The sequence below is a fragment of the Trypanosoma equiperdum genome (genome assembly GCF_001457755.1).
Source record: "Trypanosoma equiperdum strain OVI genome assembly, contig: ctg_300, whole genome shotgun sequence".
NCBI classification, from domain to species: Eukaryota; Euglenozoa; class Kinetoplastea; order Trypanosomatida; family Trypanosomatidae; genus Trypanosoma; species Trypanosoma equiperdum.
Window position 1 is genome coordinate 20,993 of NW_027124200.1, and position 21,563 is coordinate 42,555.

The window sequence follows — 21,563 nt, forward strand, 5'->3', positions numbered from 1 at the left end:
TTTCATTCCCTCACGTACTTTGCCGCCCCGTAGTCTTTCACCTTCCCCCCTCCCCCATACGCGCGCACACACTTGCATCGCTTCATCCTCTTTCATTACTTCTTCTCTTAATGGTTGAACTTATTAAATAAAAATTTACTCAGAGCTTACCGTTTTCACACAAGCATGGGCACCTTTCCCACTTAAAGTTCACGTTAATCTTAAACCCTCCTAAAGGTTGACATATTAGACGCAGGTTACATCACACCCAATGAGAGGAACTACGAAAATGAGAAGGAAAAACAGACGAAAGAACCTCCCCTCTCTTGCCCCCTTACGTCTCGGTTGATAATGATAGAAATATATATGTATATGAATATATATAAATATGTATATGCATACGCATACACATGCTACATATATATATATATGATGACACAACTCTAGTGGAGTATGCCTCTTCGCCTTCTCCAACCGCACAAACTGCGCACCCACACGAAGAGGCGAAAGGAAAAAAAAAAGGAAAGCTACCAAATCAAAGAAAAGCAGAAATCAAAAACAGTCCGTGCGGGATGATCACCACCCGCATAATTAAAATTTAATAAAGCAGTGTTGATGAACTTAAAAGGCACATGCGAGAGAGGTGTGATGGCAACAAAAGAGCTGAAAAGGATTGTAGTTACGCAAACACTCACGGGTACAAATGTGCATCGGCTTCTTTTCCCCAGCACTGATCTTCACAGCATTGTATTCACCGCATTAAAAGAAAGAAAACATTTCAAAAAGATGAACTAACATAGAGCAAAGGGCAAAGGCGAAACTTACAAGAAGCTCATCTGCAGCGACCGCCGTCACGCAGCGGTGCCGAATTTCCCCTCGGTTTTGTTCCTTTTTTCATTGCCTCTCCATGGTGAGTGGTATACATACTGCGTACTGCGTCCATAAGATAAACACGAAACACACCCGTACTACACATACAAACAGAGAGATAAAGGCTTGATAATATATTTATATAATATATAACACAACAGAAGCACGTGTGTCATCAAAGATACACGCCGACTGTGAGATCACGTGAACCTATCGTGTTGTCTTCTCTTTCGCGCTTTTCCGCACAAACGCGTGAGGTCTTGGTCCCCCCTTCCCCTTCCATATTTAACCCGGTTACCTCCTAAACGCACATGAAACCAATTTTTTTGCCCACTGGCATTCTGCCCCCATCCCTTATTTATCTGCAGATAAACATAACTCAGGTCACAGCGCCCACAAGACCATATCCGGAATCAACCACTCTAGAATGTAGGAACATTATCTTGCACAAAAATGCTGTTACTTCCCTTGCTCTCTTCCTTTTGACCGTCTTTTTATTTACTCCCATTGCCTCTCAATTCGTTGAATTCTGCTACTTCAGCTTCTAAGTGAATCATGAAAAGAAAGAAAACCAGAGGAAAGCGCGAGGAGACGCGTCGCGCGTAATGAGGCATACCAGACACGCACCTCCCCTCTTGGGAACCGACGGGCAGCTGCTCTCCCTTCCTTTCTCCACGCTCTGCTCATCGCTTCCAACATAAAGCACGCACACACCCACAGCAATGTGACAACACCGGTCTCTCCTGCTCCTATGCGCCTCTTCATCGCCCTGATTTCCTAGCTCTACTTAGTTTTCGCTAGTTCTCCGTCCATTTTTAAAAAAAATTTTAATGAATCATTAAATGTGTGTAGTCCTATCCCTCTCCCCTCCCGTCCCGTTTATCCCACACTCCGTTTCCGTTTTTTTTGCTCCAAACTTTACCCCCCCCCCCCACACACACACATCAGTGAGGGGGGAGCTTGAACCATCCACTGTAACCTTACACCAGGATCACAGCCCTTCCCAGCTCCTACAACAGTCGAAGCGCCGAGTTTTGCAATGGCAAAACATACAAGAGAATGTTCCTCCCCCACTTGCTTATGAACACGCGATCGGCCGAACTGACAAGTTTGTGAAAACACCTCATAGGGAATCCCTTTAAGGTATGCACAACTCCTCAGGAGCGGCATTGACATGAAATAATAAAGCTGAGCTCAGCCAGTGCCAACGACATGGCTGCGGAGAGACTGGGTGGTTGCACAGCTTGGGAAAATACACTCATGTACATTCCTGAAGTGAGGGCTAAAGAGATGACAGTGCGTGAACATCATCAGAACGGGGTAAATCAAAGGGCATGAAGCAAAAAAGTTCACGCCGGACACCAATACACACATCACAAGAGAGTAAAGGTGCAGAGTACGGCCATATCATCACTCCAGGGTTGGCCATAACAGCCTTTGTATCTCTACTGAGAACAATCGGCGTTGGCTGCCTCGCCCGAGGTTTGGGCAGGTGCCGCGGTGTACTTTTCGCGGACCTCGTCTATCTGAATGCGTGACCCTCCAGACCCCTTCTTTCCCTTGCTCGACTCTAACAATTTTGCCACCGTTGCCTTCACATTACCACCCGCCTCTTTTATGGCGTCGTGATCCAACTGCACGAAGGAAAAGGTGCGTATAACGTTGGTGTCCTTCTTATCATTTTGGGAAAGTAATTTCACAAGCTTAACGGGGGCCATTGGCTCCACCAGGTCGCGTACAGTTTGCTCCGTTGCAGTGGGAGGCAAACCCTTCACAATGACGTCATAAAAAACCACGAAGCGACTAAGCGTCCGCCCCTCCGCATCCTTCCCCTTGCTGCGATTGGGACCCTCCCTACCGTTTGGTTTGCCTGAGGACCGGTCACTCGCTTCTTTTCCGTTCTTCTCACTGCCATCGCGCTTTTTCGCCGTCGCACCCTTCTTTGCCCCCGTAGAATCCTTAGTCAGCGCTTTTGCGCCTTCTCGCTGGGGTTCGCTCGCTTTCACCCGAACTGGAGGCTCCTCAGCGTGGTCTTTGACCCCCTTCGCCACAACGAGTCGAGGAGCCACCTGACTCGCATTGCTACCTACTTGTTTCCCTAACTTGATGGCTTCCGCAAAACTTTTCGGCCTCCGTGTCTCTGCCTCAGCATCGGGAACAGCGGGTGCACCAGAGTCAGCCGGTTTCTCCACCGCAGCTTCGGCCGCCGGTTGAGTCGTTGAACTCACCCTCTGGGCGGCGACCGCAGCCCTCGACGGAGCCAAGTCCTCCATGGGTGGTAGTTCCTCCTTCGGTGATTCCTGAGCAAACATTGGCGGTGTCTCGAGCGCCCACCGCTTCTGTGCTTCTTCTGACGGGTTGTTTATCCGCCTGTCACGCACCACCCCGAAACTTCCAGGATGAGCTTTGTGTTCCATGAGCACAACTTCGTGGGTAAAGTTGTGGCTGAGGGTTGGCGATACGGTGAGCACCCCCTGTATTGTGAGAGAAATATTTCCATCGCTCCCCACCTCCGATGAGAGGCTGACGATATTCACAACGGCGTCAACCAGAACGGGGTACAACCGGTCAACAGCCTCCCGTATCGCCTTTACGCCGGTGGCTTTGTGCCCAAGGTGCTCAAATGAAGCGTCCTGCACGTAGAAGTTTGGCAACTCACTCGGTTCCCGCACCAACTTCGTGTAGTACTGTTGAGTGAAACTAGCGCCAACACGCCGATGACGGTCGCTAGCCTCAGACATTTAAATGTCACCTCTTCCCCTTCAGAAACTTCCCCTAATCCTCCCCAAACGGAAATGATAATGAGAAAAAGAAAAAGGCTACGCGGGCAGATTAGACAACAATTCAGTTCAAGCGCAGTTGGCTACATCATAACTGGGTGATGATGTCAGTAGCAAAGGAAAGAACAAGTGTTCAAAAATTTACCCTTGAACGCATCCCTCGGTCAACACAGCCACCAAATCCTGTGGCTTCCGCCCCCAAAGTACACCTGTAGCCTTCGAAACCCCTTCACACGAACATCCACAAAACGTTCGTGAAGTGCATGTTTAACATAACAATCACAACGGCGTCTTCACTTGGCACCACACTTCCCTGAAGTTAATTCGATGTTCCGGACGACGGTTCTGCCCTACTCCCCGCGCCCGGCCACAGTAGCGCAGTCCGTTCCTCCGGGGTCATTACTAGTTTTGCATCTAGAAATTCTTGAAAGTCCATTACAGTCCAATGGGAGTGAACGCGCGCACACTTGTCGCAGCGGCAAGTCACCAATGTCCCAGTCAACCCCGTGCAGTCACGTCGCTCACGGTGATAACTGCGGCAGTGTGCGTCCGAATCAAAAAGAATAGGGTTGGGAATGGGCTTGTAGCCCTTCGCGTACCTCTGAATGGTTTGGCAGTTACCACAACGGATAAAATACTTTTGGAAAAAGCGACTAGACATATTAGCGGAAACTTGCTGTGTCCTGTAAAACAGGTACTACACTAACCGCTGTGACGAAGCCACTGGAAATTAGTGGCAATAAAGGAAGGCAAATAAACGAGTGATGAGCAGTGCAGTAGGAGTATGGTTTTTATTCACAAACACAACACAACACAACTCACAGAATGCAAATACCCACGAAGAGGCACTGCGAACTGCTGGGTATCCGCACGGTTATAAGAAATACAGAAGGGAGAACAACCGAAACAAAGAAGAAGCGAAGGTCAAGTAACTAAACACCGCTTAGCAAGCCAACCTCTTCCTCCGCGGGATGGGTAGTTGTTTGCCCCGCTGTCCACCCAACTCTTCCATGGATCGCTCCAACCCAAGGAACTGACCACTGCGCGAGACTTCCTCTGCGATGGGAACCATATTTGGTCTCCACGAACATGACGGACAGTATGCCGACCAAGCCACAATGTCAGGGTGCAAAGTACATTGCCCTGCCTCTACTTGCCCCGTACGACTGCGAATAGTTGACCTGTATGACCCGCCACAACCGCGGCAAGTCCACTCCGCATAAAATTTGCTTGTTACTGCTAACGTAGCCAAATTATCCCGCTTGCCGTTGTCCACGAGCTGCTCAGTTAATTCAGGAGCCGCTTGCGATACGGGCGGGCTTCCGTGCTGCTCCCCACGCACCTCTGACGGATATTTCTTCTTGCAGAAGTTACAGCCTGCGTGATATTTGGTTCGAACAGAAACGTTTTTACGATAACTGGAACCACAAAAAGAGCACTTCCAGTAGATCCGTCGGTGGTCGTTCCAACGTATGTCCGACAGAGCGACATTCAGTTCCTCCTCCGTCCGTTTCACGTCGATGTCGGAGATTACAGCACTGTACCTGTTGGAAAAATTCAGTAAGCGATTCGAGTCTCGAGTAACCCAGTTGACACCCTTCATTGGAAGCTTCCTTCCCACGCTGTAGCTGAGAAACATGGACCCATAGCGCATGTTCGGCCATACACTGGACCAACGGGACTTCTGTTTGAACTCCGCAGCTCGGAGAATAAAGTTACGGTTGAACATTGCCGTACTTCTCCGTTGAAAGTGTGGCTCCCTACCGCAGACCTCCCTCTCCCCTACAACCTTACTTCCCTTCACTCCTCCGTCAAACGGCTACCACACTAAAGATATTACGAACGGCCCCACTACGGATATATGTTGCTAAGAACGAAAAATACCCAAACGTATTCTGCAAGGTCAGTGGAGTCCCACCGTCAACCCTACCTAGCGCTCTTGCCTCTCCGCGTCCGATGACGAAGAGTTGGACAACAGAGCCGCTAACTTAGGCACTATTTACCCTATTCGTTGCTCCGGTTTATTTTCAGTCGGAGGATAACGGCGCCTCCTTGTCCGTTGTGGTGAATAATGGTGGAAATGCAAGAAAAAAGAAAAACGCAGTTCACCCAACGGGTGTGCACATGCGTAAAAAAAAAAGCATAAGAATACATTTCAAGACGATGTTGCAAGCGATAAAATTACAGTAATAAAAAAAAGTGGGTGGAGTACCTACACAAACACTCAGTTACACACTCCCTGTCACTACAAGTTGGTGGAGGACCTTCGCTTGTGTACCCATCCACGTGCTAGTGAGTATTCGAAGGCACATGTTCTTGTTCAGGTTTTCCACACAACAAACATGGGAGTGGGCAATAAATATGTGACGCGGTCAAATAAGTGGCAGGGAGTAGATAGGGTTACACCTACTGGGGAAATGGAAGGTATGTAGTGGTAACAAGGTACACGAGGAAATATGCTCCAAACAATAACAGGTGAAGGAAACACTGTGAAGCAGACATCACACGATACAAACACAAAACGTGAGTAGCCCAAGACGTAGCATATATCATATACGTGTATTCATATATATATATATATAAACATATGCAACCTGTTTCAGGCAAAATTAACGCATCTGATTAAGTACTTCTCCCACCGGATGTGAGTACACTTCAGTAGCACCGATGAGGTTATGTGGCAACACACACATTCTTCCGTTTGACCCCGTATCGCACCCCTTGTAGCATGTACTCCGTCGGCGTTGCTACCGCTGCTACTCTCCCTTTACCTGCTCATAACGGCTGGATGTGATTGACGACAGTTAGGGACCGGGTAGACAGAAATGCGCGCCAACCTGACACTACCTTAAATGTAAGACCCCTCCTTGCCACACCACAGGAAAAGCCAGTGGACACGAGACTGGATGGAGCCGAAAGAAATATTCCGTTTGTGTTGTTTCACCGATGGCACCACTTTGGCTCATGCAACAAGTGAGTTGTTCATGAGCGGCTTCGGTGGAGGTGGTTTCCTGGGCTCTTTTGGCATCGGTGCCCGTCGCACCGCCTCGTGCCGCGGAGGGAAAAGCATGAAGAGAACAATACGCAGCGTCACGAACAGGGCAGACCACATGAGGATAACCCGAAACCATGCCTGGAAGAATTCTTCATTTCCTGCGAATGCTCTGCGGCGTGGATCCTTGGATGTAGCCTCTTCAGTCCCGTCGTCATCACCAAATGGATCTTTCCTCACTTTGCCAGTATGCATTTCCTCGTAGAACTCGTCGTAACTAATTCTGCTCTTATGTTGCCGCGTGGTAAAGCGGAAGTTGCTGTAGCGGTTGGCGTTGGTCGTGCCTCCTGCACCGTCAGTACCACCATTCGAATCCTTGGGTATCCATATCCCGCTCTTTACCTGTTCATACGCCATTTGGATTTCCTGAAACTTTTCATGGGAACCACCCGGTGCGTCAGGGTGATGTTTTCTGGCAAGCACGCGATACGCCTTCTTAATGTCCTCCTTAGAAGCTCCTTGCTTAACGCCAAGCACAGTATATGGATTTTTCACTTCACTGGCGAGGCGGAGCTGAACGAATAGCGGAGCTGCGCCCATCGCACCGGCTGCCATCCGCCTTGAGGAAGTTGGCGTCAACAGCCTGCGGCAGGTCCTACCACCTACAAACAAACAGCACTGACTACGCCACATTTTACAGGCCCAGGAATAAACAAGTGGGTCGCGCAGGCTCCCTCCTCCTTGTTGCACTGTGTGCTTCTCTCACTTGCTCCTTTAAAGGGGGAAAACTATCGTTCGCTGATACTGTGTTGCAGCCGCCACCGTGTTACAGACTTATCTGGTATTAGTGTGTGATCGTTAAATCTTTTCTTAGATGTGTTTTGAATAAACCTTATGGAGGTCACCTGCCTTCTGCTCCCCTTTTATTTTGTTAACCTGCTCCTAACACCACTTTGTCCGCCAACTTTCTGGCAAACCTTCTCTTAACAATTATCCTCGTCGATGGTAACCTGTTACTGCGAGGCACTTACACGGAGGGATTGCTGTAACAGGCAGAGTACAAACCGCACGTGCAACGCAGTCGGAGCCACAACTGGTCTCAAGTGGTCTCTCCGAGTTCTCACTTCCTACGACGTAATATTTTGGAAAGAAGCAATAACAAGAATGAAAGTAATATAAGGGGAAAAAGAAGTCATGTTCGCTTATCTCACTTCCTTCTACCACTCACACGCAGCTACTGTTGTTGATTCACGTTTATATGTTAGTTTATCCACCTCTAAACGGCAGAGAAGACCGAAAGCAATGCGCAAACTCTGCATCATACCCACACCCTCACCACACTCACGTATTTTCCATATTGATGGATCCTTTGAGTGGAGGAGAATGCAGCAGCAAGGAGGGAAGAAGGACATAGTATACATATTAGCGGAACCGCACGTGACCGGATTGTTTTCCGGCACGCACAACCATATTCCAGCAGTAAGCCAAGCTAAAGCGTACGTAACGGGGGTTCGAGGCCTCTGGGAAAGAAAAGTAAAAAAAAAAAGAAAGAGGAAACAAAAAAAGTGGACCGGAACGGAATAAAAAGAGAAGAGGAATGAAAACGGCCCCCCCCAGTAGAAAAATATGGACAACGATCACGATATGTGTTGCTTTAAACTCCCGTACTTACCCTCTTCGAATGTTACGCACCAAATGTATCTTTTATTGGTTTACCCCACCTTATATTGTACCGCACATAACGCGAAGGTCGCAACCCTGCCACCACCACCTCCCTCCATCCCCAACGACGTGACGAGTAATGTTTCAGAGCAATCCCTTCAATGAGTTGCTCTTTACACCATTGTTGGCACTGTTACTACTTTTACCGGCACATACTCACATTACTATACGAGGTCGGGGGATAAAATAACACAAACCAGTCAACAGTGGGGGTGACGGTCCGCTCTCACCACCACTTCCTTGGTATGGACGATGACAGACAGGCAAAATGGTGTAAACAAATCGCTCGAGAATGGAGTGTGCGTTTGTAACGGTAAAAAGTGTATTGGAGGGGGCACCGGAGGGAAGGAAACAGGAGATAAGAAAAAAAGACGGCGTTGAAGCAAAAAGATGTGGGGAAAGACAAATTAAGCCCACTCGCAGGTACCCGATGAACCCCCCCCCCTTCCATGTCTATGGGCACATCTTATACATCAAACACGTGCTTTGCCACAGTTTGAACAAAACTTGCTTTGAGGAGAACGAAATATAGCTGCGCAACTGCCGCAGTGTGGTGGCAGCGGCTGAACGGGGGTGGGTGCCGAAGCTCGAATGCTCGGCAGCAGCCCTTGCTGTGGTGAATTATTGTGCGAAATCGCACCTCTAGATGATCCGATGCGGGGGGTACATTGGCCTTGCTTTCTGTCACACGTGGGGCCACTCAACACCATCTCCCGCACGGACCATTCAACGTTGCCGAGGGGAAAGAACTCCTCCCGAACCGGTAGTCCACGCTTGATGCGGTCCCCCTCCAACTCAAACACCGTCTCGTGAGCCTCACCATTGCAATCGCAAACTACACACAGGAAATGGCTTTCGAACATTCCGCAATAACAGTCCTTGCAACGCCGGTTTTGAGGGTCATGCCTCAAATGACCGTGGCCACATCGGCACTTTGCAGACCACTGCGATGGGTTCCAGCCGGACCTGCGCGTCAGCCACCCCTCACCTATCTCCTCCGGCTCATTTGGCATATAAACATAATGAGGGCAAACACACGAACCACATTTAGGGGCCACCAGCCGACCACGTGACTGTCGTGGCTCTTCGTGTTCATCTAGTGTATGACCGCAGAAACACCGATGCTTACCACCAATACGAGCACAGAAATCGGTATTGGCACCGGAGAGCTTGGGTTTCTCACATCTCCATAGCACGTACACTCCCGTCGTCAAAGCTTTCTTTGCCGCATCGTTCTCCAACCTTAACATTTTCTGAGACTGAGCGGACGGACCAAAGCACTGGATGCCCTGAAGCACCTGCTTTTCAGATGTCGCGTGCTTCTGGAAGTTCTCTTGTATTATGTTCTTGGCTCGACTTGCGAGATCACGGATTTGCTCGTGTACTTCATCGCTGTTGGCCACCTCTCCGTACCGAGGGGTGTTCGTCATTTGGAGGGACCCCCGCGGGTCCGTTACCTTCCCACAACCACTAGGGTTACCCGCATTAGACAAAAGACTCATCAGCAGCCGCACGAATTATCTCCAGGTTGAAGGATGGAGTGAACAGAATATGTACGTCCGTGCAAGCACGAAGGATACTGAAAACGATGCACTCGGTTCTGATGTTGCACCTCTGGTAAGCCAGAGAACCTTCAAATAAACAAATAGAAAGAAAGAAGTAAATTTGCTACAAATTCAACTAGAATAACGTCGCCGTTCGGCTACACCACACCGCGGAACCCTCATATACGGTAAAGTTCCCTCCTGCGAGGGAAGAAGAAAGCCCGATATTTCGTTTCGCACACTCACATGAGGGGCGCCTTTAACATGCTTCTTTTTTCTTGAGGACGGGGAGCCGCTCCCCTACCTCCACCGGGAAAATAATAACAACTGTTAATCAATTACCGTATACCAAGATATTCGATAAGCCGCGATTTTCTCCAACTGTGGAACTACCAAAAAAGAAAAAAAACACTGTTGCTGGAGAAACCCCCTAAGGTCACAACCAACGCCTGGATTAGTCCATATAATTTCTTAGCACAAGGAGTGTCACGCCAAAAACAAAGACCGCTGGGATCACATAACCTCTTCTAGAAACGCAGACCGGGGCACCTCAAAACATTTAGAGAGGGGCACATCTTTCATTAGCTTCCACGTCACTGCTGCTGCACACAGTTTCGTCACCACATCCGCGTCACGGATGTCGTGATAGCCCTCGATAATCCCTTCGGTGCGTGTGTTATGTCTTTCCTCTGCTCGGTTTATCGATAATGCCGTCGGAAGATCGACGATACCGTTAAACACTGCAAGGGGCAAAATGAGGCTACTGGTAAACTGCGCCGCTACACATAGTGCGACTACCTGGTACGGGTTCATAGGCATCGCTAGAAGTGCGTCACGAACTTTGAAGGTTGCTCTCGGGGGAATTAGAGGGTGCCCAATGCCCACAATACGTGGCACACTCACCTCGAACGCGTGTGAAAACCACTCCGTAACGGGGTTGATGATACGGTCCTGTTCTTCCACTATAGGGGGCGATCGAAAGTACATGTTGTCATTCTGATAGAAGGACATTAAGTAGTCGATGCGAGGTGTGATCATTTGCGGCGCGACAGTCAGAGCTCCGCTGCACATGTCACTCAAAGGCATCAAAAGTTTGTTCAGATAATCCTTTTGTTCTGAAAACTCACGGGCGCATGCATACGCCATGGCCTCGCTGGGAATCGCCAAAACCCCCCTGGACTCAAATGCCTTTACCTTACGGCCATCCACGAGCACAGTGTACCAACCTTCATGCTCTTCGTCCAGTTTCCGCACATCAACGTCCTTCCAAAAAACGCGAACTGCGGCGCGCGATGACTCACGAAGGGAGATGTCCATTTGATAAAGCGAATCCTCCTCTAGCACTCGACTTTCCTCCTTCTCCTGTTTATCCAGTTGTTGGAACAACTTCTCCAGCTCTTCTGGCTCCATTTTAGACCACTCCTCCACCTTGCGCTCTAGTTCAGCTGTAGACAATTCAGCGTCCGCACCAGGGTCACGGGGAATGCTCTCAAGAATGGCAGAAGTGTCAATGCCCGCGCTGATGCGCCGCTTTGGTTTCTTCGGCGCTACATGAAGTCCGCAGCCGTCATGTGCGGAAGAACAGAGACGTTGAGGACCGCCGGATAGGCACCAGTGTGCTGCAAGAAAGGTACGAGGCCGTAAAAACTTTCGCATGACAAGCACTACCTCCTCCTTTTCGAAATGCTAACTGTGTACCCACCAGTAACAACAGGCAGCTGAAAATGCTATACTGCGACTCGTTAAGTGGACTGGGGCCCTTTCCTCCTAAGCATGGAAGAAGCACGTTTATAGTCACAAAAGAGTCAGATTCACAATTATAATTAGGTTGGTTCCAGGGAGAGAGAGAGACAAGGCATATGCCAAAACAGAACTCAGGTTTGTTGCACGTGACTACAATATTGTTATAATTATTTTTTTTCGTCCTGCCCCGACGGTTTAACGATGCCGGACAGCCGCCCCGCGTAAGCCGGTAGGAATAACAGAAGGAGGTGGGGTGCCGCCCCGAAGAAAGGAACGCAAATTTGAGAAATATTTCGTATGTACAAACGGAGAAGGACAGCCACATAACAGGCACAGACACAGCCGCATAATTGGCAGCAAATATTGTCGTGCTGTCATCGCGTAGCAGTAATATGTCCCCCTCATGTTACTTTCACCCCTCCTCCATCCCAGATAGACACCGAGAGTCAGTTTCGGGAAGGAAGTTCGTTTTTCTCCTTCCAACTGATGGGACATACCCCCCTCGGTTTTGGTGGAACTAGAACAAATCGTAACGTAACTCTACTGGGATCTTATCCCGATCCTGCTCACAGAAAAATTCGTCCATTTTCCACTCACGGATTGCGTTTGGACGGTTCACGGCATCGAAGTGCGCGGGTTCAGAGAGTGGTTGGGGCAAACTCAGTCTCTCTGGACCGTAATTGAAGTCATAAAATGATTTCTGGAGCAGCGTTACTTCCCCGTTTTCTGGCCGACATTTCGAGTCCTTGAGCACCTCAAGGAACTCAAACGTCCAGCGCGTGATGACAGTGAAGCCTGATGGAGGGTCAAGGTGGTGCGAGTAGCTATCCAAATGCGCTTCGGAAGAGGCGAGGCAAACGACATTTGGTGCTTTTATCTCAAGACACAAGGAAAGCGCACGGCATGTGTCAACAAGGAAAACTAGTTTACGATATCGTCGCTGTTCCCACATCATCATGAGGGTGTCCGCAATGTCTGTTGAGCTCATGAACTCCGAGTCCTGAAACTTGAAGAATTTCTCAGCTGAGTGGCCAGCAGCGTAAATGATTATGTTCGAGTTCTCGTCGGTGTCGAGACGCCGTGAAGGAGGAGTATTCTCATCATATCGGCCCTGCAGGACGCCAAGGAACCGGCGAACACCGACATCGTAGCTCGCGTAGTCCACTCTAATATTGCAGCCGTATAGATTCGGTTGCTCCGCTTGGGCAGGTGCTCCGTAAATTGTCGCTGGGTTGGGTTTGCGGGGATCGCAGGCGTAGCTATCGCTAAGAAAGACAAGGATGTGGTCGTCATCCATCCCGTGTTTTCGACACAAATGGTACATGGCCAGCGCATTCGTTGTATGACGGAGATTAAAGAAGTAACGGGAGGAGGACAGGATGACGGCCCAGGTGTTGGTTTTATTCATACCATGAAAGCCTTCCGCGGCCGGCGCTAAGAAGAGGTTGGCCACGAGCCACAGTAACATGGGCAACATCACCTTCCGGTTGCAAAAAACGAATGCTGGAAATAAATATGCAAGCGCCTGATCCAACTAATCGGATACTATGTACTCAACCTAAGTGCCGTCGGTTTCTCCTTCCACGTCAGCACACTTCAGGTTAATGCAACCCTTTACCAACTCTTCCCTTGCCACTTGTTTGAAACCTTTGTGCCTATCCTCGTCCGTGCTGGTGCGAACCCAGTACTCGGCGATGGGGACTACAACTTAAATTTCTTATTTAACTTGACTATCTAACACTTTTCTTCGTGTCACTATGGTGGGAAAACGAGGATTTTCTTTTTTAAAAAAAAGCGAACGAAGGTGAAGCAAGCGGTACCTACTGTTCGACGCTCAAAATGAAGCGGATCAAACACCGCAACCTCGGAACTGTTCCCATCGTACGGAACCCAACCAAACACAAACGGGTATGTATCTAAGGATCTTAGACTGCACATTTTGATGATATTGCCACCAATGCTGAGAAACGGGCACATGCCGACTCATTCCGGTCCCCCCCCCTCGCAAGTGGCTACGAGTGGGGCACATATCACTCACCCGCAACGAATGCTCCCACAAGGGAAAAGTGCGCGCGAATACACTGACGCCCCACCAAATTCTCCGTGTTTTCTTACTGTTTTAAGGGCTGACAGCTACTACGTCAGAAGGCGCTCACTGCTATCCATCTGCTGCAGCCGCGGTGGCATCCGCATATGGGTGATGGGTATTTCATACTCGTTGGCGCAACCGAGAAACGAATGGGCCGTCGAACACCCTTTCCCGTCACTGCCTGCCGAAGACCCCATGGGGCCGTTCCGCCAAATCATATCAAACCCACCGACACGCACCTCGTCGCCCGTTCTCCGTTTCTCGAGGTCAACAACATTGAACATATCCTCAAGCAGGTTAAACTTCAGGTGGTAGTCGGCAGGCGTTTCGGCTGAGAGTGATGGCGAAGCATTCGTTTCTATAAGCCACGGATGCAAATCACTGTCAATCATGATATCGTAACCGTAAAGTTCAAAGCAGTGTTTGTCCTGGACAATTACCCTCTGCACAGCATTCAAGGAACGGAGAATCATATTCTGTATGTCGTCAAAAAGCTTCTGCGCCACCTGGACCCCACACGACGCTGTAATGTACTGCCTCAGGTTTCGAAGCCCATACTTGCACCCAGAGGAGGGTGTATATTTCGGGTTCGTTTTCTGCACGGCAACATTTGTTACGTGAATAAATGTGTTATCAATATCTTTGAGGGAAAACCGCTGGTGGCAGAAGCGAGCAAAACCCGTGCGATGCAACCACACTGTCAGAGGCGAGTAGGAGGTTACGAGAACGTACACACGCAGGTCATACTTCTTTCCACCGACCAAATGAGGGTTCTCAATATAACGCTGTGCTAGGTACGGTTCCACTTGCTCTGTGCCGTACGTGGAGCCACACTTTTCACCGTTAAGGCCGCCCTGTCGGGCCTTGTATTCCCTGCGCCACTCTGATATCTGAGATATTTTTGAGAAAAGGAATATGCCTTTTCCCTGTGCCTTCGCGGGGGGCTTCATAATCCAAACCGCATTGGGCTGACGCCGGAATTCCATCTCAAAAAGTCCGTAGTCCTGTGGAAGAGAAAAAGTTGTGGGAAAGAAATCGAACTCCGTTGCCTCCTCCGACCGGCCCTCACGCTCCAAGGTCTTGCGCATCCGCTTCAAATTCTTCACCATGAGATCCTTTCGCGTTAGTTCAAAGTGATTACGAAAGTGATTAATCCGCTGTGCATCGTCCAAACGCACATGGTCATACGCTTCACGGATCCAGCACACGTCAGCCCAAAAGAGGTCCCAGGCAAGTTCACTATCCGTCTCCAGCCAACCACGACTGCGCATCACGTCAAGCACTGTATTGCGCAGAAATGTACGGAAGCGTATTGGACCTACCCTGCCCCGGCGCTCCCCTACCGCCGGCATTGAAAATGTCCTGCCCTCCAGCTAACAAGCGAAGCCTGGGTATAATAAATAAAATTTCTTCACTCACACCCGCACACAAAACGCACCAAGTGCGCAGTGTTTCCGCTTAGAGAATCCTCTGCGATGGACTAATATATGAGTGCGAATATACCTTTCTGTGTGTTGCGGTCCGTACGCTTATGTTGTGAGTGGGGAGGGAAACAAATAATAGAACAATCAAAAAATAATACGACAGGGGAAAAAGATAGAGCATCAATATGCTAAAACAACAAACGGAGCAGCGACTCCTACTGGTGGGTGCCTACGCATGATGTCCAGCATGAATGCACACCCCCCCCACACACAAAAGCAGTGAGTGTAATGACGACAAGCTAACAAAACCATGCTGTTAGGTCAGCACATTTTGCCAACTAATCGAGCACACAAGCCTCCCCATGGTGTTCACAACCTCATGTCAACACTCTAAGACCAATTGATCCCGCACCGGTGGCGCGCCGAGTGACGTGTAAGACATCACAACCAGCACACGACTGCACGCGTAAGGGGGAGGGGCAGTGTAAGGTATACCGTCAACTTTCATCGAAAGCCGCAGCGTTTACCAAGCCGATAGAGTTTGAACCTTAGAGGTTAGACCAAAAACCTGCACGTAAGAGTGGAGCACATCCCCCCTTCCCGAACGAAGTAGCGTGTGAATGTGACGCAAACGCACGCGATGATACGCGGAACAAAAATCTAGGAGCGCACCCATTCTTGCTGAACACAGGGAAGGAGACCACTCGAAGCATGTAGTGAGCATCTTGAAGCACAACTCAGATTCACTTTCCTCCATAGAAGGGCAACCAGCAACGTGCACTGCCACTTCATGAAATATGTCACCGATAGTCTGTTCTTCTATAAGGGGCACACTCCCATCGTAATCATCTTCATGATTTAGAACCGTGTCAACCGTTGCGAGTATCTCTAAAAGAAATGTGTTACCAAGGCATCGCACCAGGTACGTTAAGAGGAGAGTCCAGCAGTTACCGGCATTCAGCTGCGCTCGAATCTGTGCTCCAAAGTACCCCTTCGATGAAAGAGCAGCCGTGATAGTATTAAACACAGTTTTGCGCCGCTTGGTGTGCGACATGATCAACTCAACCGGGGTAGATATTACAGCCACCAGGAACTGATAGAACCTTGAGAGGAATTCCTCGTTGTACACCAGCACAACACCCAAGTTGCACCACTCGCCATCAATCAGACTACTCATAATACTGGCCATGTTGTACACCAAAAGTTCGTTACTCTGTGAAAAGGGCGGCGACTGCAAAAATAACTCGGAATTTGTTTCGGTAATGCCATACGAACCTACGCCGGCACGTAAGGCAAATGTGGCGAAACTAAACAAACTATAATGTGCTTCACACGCCTTGTCGTCATGTAATAGTCCCTTCGCCAAATCGCACAACCTCGCACACAATTCCACCAACAGAGGCACAATCGTGGCATCCGCACACAACAGATCTTCAAATATAGCGTGACTTTCACTAACGGCATCAAGGAGCCAATAAAGGGGTTCTGGCTGATGAATACCCTCAGCAACAGCGATAAGGTCCCCAATTAGAATATGCGAATTCGACACTTGCCGGGCACCCTCAATTATGTTGGCGACGATGCGCGGAAACAGGTCAAACGTCGGGAAGCCAGCATAGTGGCGCGACTCCACAAAGAATGTCAGGGCGGTAAATAGCCCCGACCTCGCTGCCCTCTCCTCTTTAGGAAAATCACCGCCAGTCGTACGCAACAGGAAAATGCGGTCCTCTTTGACTGCTGTTAAAAGTGACGTCATCTTACCTGAAGACAAAAAGCAACCGCGTACACCCTGCCCTAGAACTTTCATTAAAAGGTTGTTCGCATCGGAAACAAGAACGGCCTTGTCACTGTGGTACATATACACATAACGCACAAGACTTGCTAGAATCTCATAAAACTCTCGGTACCCCTCGTGTTGCGACTCGTACACGCAGCCACAATAGAAGAAGAGAGAACGCAGTACCCCCACGTGAATCTTCGAGTTGCTCACCCCCCAGTCGGTAACATCACTATTGAAATCGCCCTCGCACACGTTACCAACAGAAGCACCGTCTACGTCTCCACTATCCATGTCCATGAACGAAAGTCCTTCTAAAAATGCTGTTGTGAGGGTGTCTGTGGCAGTCACGAGACCCTGTGCAAACTGTCCGATGATATCAATCACTTTGTCACCGTTCCGCGCCGTGTCGTTAAGCATAGCGATCGCCACGGCAGCAATAATGACAGAGAGACGAGAAAGGCAGACGTGTGTAATAAAAAGAAACACATTTGTCTCCTTCAAAGCACAGGGTAGTGCATCTTGGTTGATTGCAAGAGACAGCATAAGTTCGCCCAGTCTCTCCTTATCACCCGACCCACGCAGCTCTACGCATGCTTCATACTGCTCAATTGTGGTGACTAATCGCTCCACGATTAAACTGTACAAATCTATTTGTTCACAAAAAAACATTTCCGCTATAGGGAGTAGTGTCTTCTCGTTGTGTAACATGACACCTACATCCGACCGAAGTTCATTGGAATCCTCCTGTAAATGGGCCTTGCTAACAACGTTCTCAAAGTAACACTGCCCAACCCGGAGAAGTGTTGATGCAAGCGGTAACGCCCGTGGATCCTCGCATCCTTGACCATTTAAGGCAACTACGCGCGGAATTACCCGATCACCGAATAGGTAGAAGAGATGCATGACCTCCCGCCGGATTTCCTCCTCATCATCATCCCAGCGGTCTAGCAACCCCTGAGCAGCTCCCGCCCACATTTCAATCAACTGCGGACGGTTGTACAAGTACACTGACACCTTCCCCTCATCGCGGTCGAACACGTTAACAAGTAGCGTGCAACTTAACTGTAGCAAGTGAGTGAGGCCAGTAGAAGTATATAAAGTCAACAGGTCACCGGTAAGTTCCAGAAACATGTCGTTTAACGCGTTTCGTGCGCTGAACCATTCTGGATCAAGACAAACAATAGCTGATACCACGCGTAAAAGCTGCGCGCACTGCCCACCTAACTCCATTGTCGGATCGGCGAGCAGCGCCCGCCCACAACTCTGGGCAGCGACCGTTAGAGCGGGAAACCAGCCGGATGCGTCCTCCAGAAAAACGCTGTCGTGTGTGGTCAGCCGCACAGTGATCAAAGGCTCTGCTGGGGAAGAAGGAATCGACTCGAGGACCGCACAGCAGACCTCCAGTGCGGTTCGCCCATGCTCGGCGATATGTCCTACTCCTAGTTGAAAGAATGACGGAAGGATGTCGTGGACAAACGCCGTGCGAAGGTAGCCTAATGTTCCTTTGGATTCCTGCTCTGCAATATGGTTGATCACTACTAACGCACACTCCAACACATCCTCTGTGGGGAAATGTCCAGTAAGTTCTTCAATAATGTGATCGCCGATCCCCTTTGAGCCCGCATCGAGCGTGACTACCGTTAACCGCCAATTAATATAAAAGGCAGCCGCATAGATCGCGTACAACTCGTTCCTCACATATGACGGGAGCGCCTCCTCCTGCTCTCGAATCCTATTAAGGTAACTCAAAACGTAACTCTGCATATCCCTTCTCTCTTGAGGGCCAAGCTCATTGCTCACAATATACCGCAATGCCTTCCCGATGATGAACCGCAAATAATTACTAGTAGCCTGCGGTAGCAGCAGCTTCAAGGCTTCATAGTTGTCATAGCAGCTCATGGTACGGAGCCGAGTCGCCGCACGATCCCGGACAGTTTTATCCGGTGCCTTTAGCATTTCTTCGGCAAGTTGGGAGAGCACCCCAATATTCATCTGATCCATCATCAACTATCGCTTCCCACCTCCCTACACCACGTCCGAAGATTGCACTTTTTACTTCCTCCCTTCCACCTTCTCTGTTCTTGTATTTTTCAGCTTTTTCTCCGTACAAATATGTGGAATTCTGTCACTAATTGTTTCGGTGGTGACGTAGAATCAAGTAAAAAAAGGACGTACGCACCGACCTTAGAGGATTAAAAGATAACAAGAACAAACAAGTTTTGAGTATTCGGCAGCATGTCAGGTATTTAAGTCCCTCAATGAGATGGAGACTGGCAGAGCGGTGAAGTGGAAATATATATTATACTCACCCTCAAACTTATGCAACGCAACTTCCCACCCCACGCTGCAGTCTCACTAAATCTATGCACGATCCTCATTTTACATGTTGCGCCGTGTCGGGCCTCATCCTGGATATTCATTCGTACAGTGCACCTCCCTACAAGCTCCACCGATATACAGATAATGGGTAGGGCCCACTCCGTAATATGGGTTACATCTGGAGCCGGCCAAAACAAATTTTCATTCAGTTTTGTGAATGGTGGAAGTGTGGAAGAACGCCATCAAACAAAATGACAAGAGTTTTCCCACGTATACGATCTATTATAAACACAGAACAAAACTAGGTGACACTCACGACCCGCTCCATCGATACAACAAATAAAAAATAACGTGGACACCTAGAGAAGGTGGAAATAACGTCAAAACCAAAAGCTGGCGCCCTCATGTGCAGCACATCGATTGGGTAAAACCTTCCTGTACACTAAGTGTGTTGCCTTATGGGTGATCTATCCGGTTCATCACATCTCTTGTCTAACCGATATAGACCAAACCTGCGTCCCCTTGGACTCGGTATGGAGGTGGATTCATCACTGCCGCTGTACTTTGTGAGGGGCTCCGCGGGAGGCACCACAAATCGGGTAGGCGCGGCAAATGCGCCGCGACACTTCCAGACACTGTCATCGACGGTAAAATGCCTTGGAGGTAACTCGGTTCGTGGGCGCACGGGCGAAAGTGTCAGTGGCGTGTGAGACGCTATCATGGCGGCCATGGGAGGCGATTCCATCACTCGCCCTGACGGCGACACACGCGTTGGTTCATAAAGTTTTCGCCTGTGCCAAAGATGGGCTGCCAGCATCCAAAGTACGCGTCCATAGGAGAGCGCAACGGCACAGTTAACCTGTTGCTCTCGGAAGTGTGCCGAGACTAACACGAATATGACCCAGTCTACTCGGCTCGCAAACTCCAACACCACAAGCCTACCTGCCTTCAGAGTCTCTGCACATTCTGGATCTATACCACAGCCGCCAACATTAACATGATTAGGGGAATTTATTAGAAATACGCGATATGGGCGGCTCATTCCCTCAACGAACGCCGAACACGAATGACTAATTAGTAACCGCCGCGCTGCAGAACCGCACACTACACAGCCAACGTTCAGCGAGGTATTGGGGCCTATCACACCATAAGGACACAACAAAACTACCTGGGACATCAAAATGCGGTGAATCACCGGGCCTTGTCGCGTTTTAGCTCTTGGCAAATACCCACGCCCCTCGGTCCACTCCTGTTCTGTATCTTTCTGACATGGCCGCTGTGATTTCGAATTCCGCGCCGAAGTTTCAACCGGAGATGTAACTACAGCATCTGCAGATTTTGATGCAATCGACGCCTCTTTCGCCCCGGTTGTTAAGGGAACCAACTCCCACTGATCTGACAAAAGGTAAAGCATCTTCAACTGGGGGGGTTGGCCCTCCGGTTGAATAATGCTCACGATCAGTCCATGCTTCTCAGCCATTATCACCGCCTGCGTGACAAACGGTAGTGATAAGCTAGTCGAGCTGCCGCATGTGAGATTGTGGCTTTCACACGATGAAGGAAGCTCAATCGGAGGAGCGGGAATAGGGCACCTCTTTGTACGGCGAGTGGAGCCCTCCACTTCATCAGGGCTACTCATTGGCGACAAAGATATCTCAGGTATGCTAATGGTAACTTTTGAACGCTCCCCTGATCGGGTGTAACGCCGAAGGGTTGGCCCACTGGCCATTAAGGTGGTGACGCCGGGTGAGGTGACTCGGGGAGGGGTCGAAAGGCAACTTCTACCGTTGAAGTGACGAAGCGAGGCGGGAGAAAATTTGTTGCACGGGGATTTTGCAATGTAGACCCTCTCGGGGGTATTCATCAGCATTTCAGTGTTGGCGAATTCACGTCGGTTTTGGCTCACCGGTGAACTATACCGACTCCCTAAGTACGGCCCTCCCGTTTCCGCCTGCTCTGAACAGTAACATTGCGGGGCTTTTCTGCGTGGTACCACACCCGCACGAAGTTTGGCTGCACGCCTAGTGCTGGTACTGCTACACGGTGCAGGAACGCGCGGAGAGGACTCACCCGGTGGCTCCTGCAACAGTAGTGACGGATATTTCCTATCCAAGGCCTCGTACACACTGCACCTGTTAGCACAACTAGTGTCGTCACGCTGACGAGACTGTTCAAGTGTTTTATTGATCTCTTCTATAAAGCCACCTAGACAATACTTAAAGTGACTCGCAAACTCGTCGTATGGTGAACCCATTCGTGGACGCATCTATATAAGGATCTAAAAAAAAATGTATGTATATCTACGTATGCAGTTTAAAAAA

General features: G+C 49.4%; 10 protein-coding genes across 10 annotated transcripts; all 10 read right to left on the bottom strand.

Moving 5' to 3' along the window:
• Positions 1-2,294: 2,294 nt before the first annotated feature.
• TEOVI_000111900 (Nuclear transport factor 2 (NTF2) domain containing protein, putative) lies at positions 2,295-3,590 on the bottom strand (the record flags this gene model as incomplete). The annotated part of the gene is made up of 1 exon (XM_067224403.1): positions 2,295-3,590. The coding sequence occupies one exon, from the start codon at positions 3,588-3,590 to the stop codon at positions 2,295-2,297; it is 1,296 nt and encodes a 431-aa protein (XP_067080504.1).
• Positions 3,591-3,948: 358 nt separating this feature from the next.
• On the bottom strand, positions 3,949-4,290 carry TEOVI_000112000 (uncharacterized protein; the record flags this gene model as incomplete). The annotated part of the gene is made up of 1 exon (XM_067224404.1): positions 3,949-4,290. The coding sequence occupies one exon, from the start codon at positions 4,288-4,290 to the stop codon at positions 3,949-3,951; it is 342 nt and encodes a 113-aa protein (XP_067080505.1).
• A 282-nt stretch (positions 4,291-4,572) lies between these two features.
• TEOVI_000112100 (protein of unknown function (DUF4379), putative) lies at positions 4,573-5,358 on the bottom strand (the record flags this gene model as incomplete). The annotated part of the gene is made up of 1 exon (XM_067224405.1): positions 4,573-5,358. One exon carries the CDS (start codon positions 5,356-5,358, stop codon positions 4,573-4,575), a length of 786 nt encoding a protein of 261 aa, XP_067080506.1.
• A 1,233-nt stretch (positions 5,359-6,591) lies between these two features.
• Positions 6,592-7,314, bottom strand: TEOVI_000112200 (chaperone protein DNAj, putative; the record flags this gene model as incomplete). The annotated part of the gene is made up of 1 exon (XM_067224406.1): positions 6,592-7,314. The coding sequence occupies one exon, from the start codon at positions 7,312-7,314 to the stop codon at positions 6,592-6,594; it is 723 nt and encodes a 240-aa protein (XP_067080507.1).
• Positions 7,315-8,816: 1,502 nt separating this feature from the next.
• Positions 8,817-9,845, bottom strand: TEOVI_000112300 (protein of unknown function (DUF4475), putative; the record flags this gene model as incomplete). Its single annotated transcript, XM_067224407.1, has 1 exon — positions 8,817-9,845. The coding sequence occupies one exon, from the start codon at positions 9,843-9,845 to the stop codon at positions 8,817-8,819; it is 1,029 nt and encodes a 342-aa protein (XP_067080508.1).
• Positions 9,846-10,400: 555 nt separating this feature from the next.
• On the bottom strand, positions 10,401-11,543 carry TEOVI_000112400 (ATP12 chaperone protein, putative; the record flags this gene model as incomplete). The annotated part of the gene is made up of 1 exon (XM_067224408.1): positions 10,401-11,543. One exon carries the CDS (start codon positions 11,541-11,543, stop codon positions 10,401-10,403), a length of 1,143 nt encoding a protein of 380 aa, XP_067080509.1.
• Positions 11,544-12,147: 604 nt separating this feature from the next.
• Positions 12,148-13,107, bottom strand: TEOVI_000112500 (GPI-anchor transamidase subunit 8 (GPI8); the record flags this gene model as incomplete). The annotated part of the gene is made up of 1 exon (XM_067224409.1): positions 12,148-13,107. The coding sequence occupies one exon, from the start codon at positions 13,105-13,107 to the stop codon at positions 12,148-12,150; it is 960 nt and encodes a 319-aa protein (XP_067080510.1).
• A 659-nt stretch (positions 13,108-13,766) lies between these two features.
• Positions 13,767-15,071, bottom strand: TEOVI_000112600 (tubulin tyrosine ligase protein, putative; the record flags this gene model as incomplete). The annotated part of the gene is made up of 1 exon (XM_067224410.1): positions 13,767-15,071. The coding sequence occupies one exon, from the start codon at positions 15,069-15,071 to the stop codon at positions 13,767-13,769; it is 1,305 nt and encodes a 434-aa protein (XP_067080511.1).
• Positions 15,072-15,666: 595 nt separating this feature from the next.
• On the bottom strand, positions 15,667-18,927 carry TEOVI_000112700 (uncharacterized protein; the record flags this gene model as incomplete). Its single annotated transcript, XM_067224411.1, has 1 exon — positions 15,667-18,927. One exon carries the CDS (start codon positions 18,925-18,927, stop codon positions 15,667-15,669), a length of 3,261 nt encoding a protein of 1,086 aa, XP_067080512.1.
• Positions 18,928-19,684: 757 nt separating this feature from the next.
• Positions 19,685-21,508, bottom strand: TEOVI_000112800 (uncharacterized protein; the record flags this gene model as incomplete). The annotated part of the gene is made up of 1 exon (XM_067224412.1): positions 19,685-21,508. The coding sequence occupies one exon, from the start codon at positions 21,506-21,508 to the stop codon at positions 19,685-19,687; it is 1,824 nt and encodes a 607-aa protein (XP_067080513.1).
• Positions 21,509-21,563: the final 55 nt, after the last annotated feature.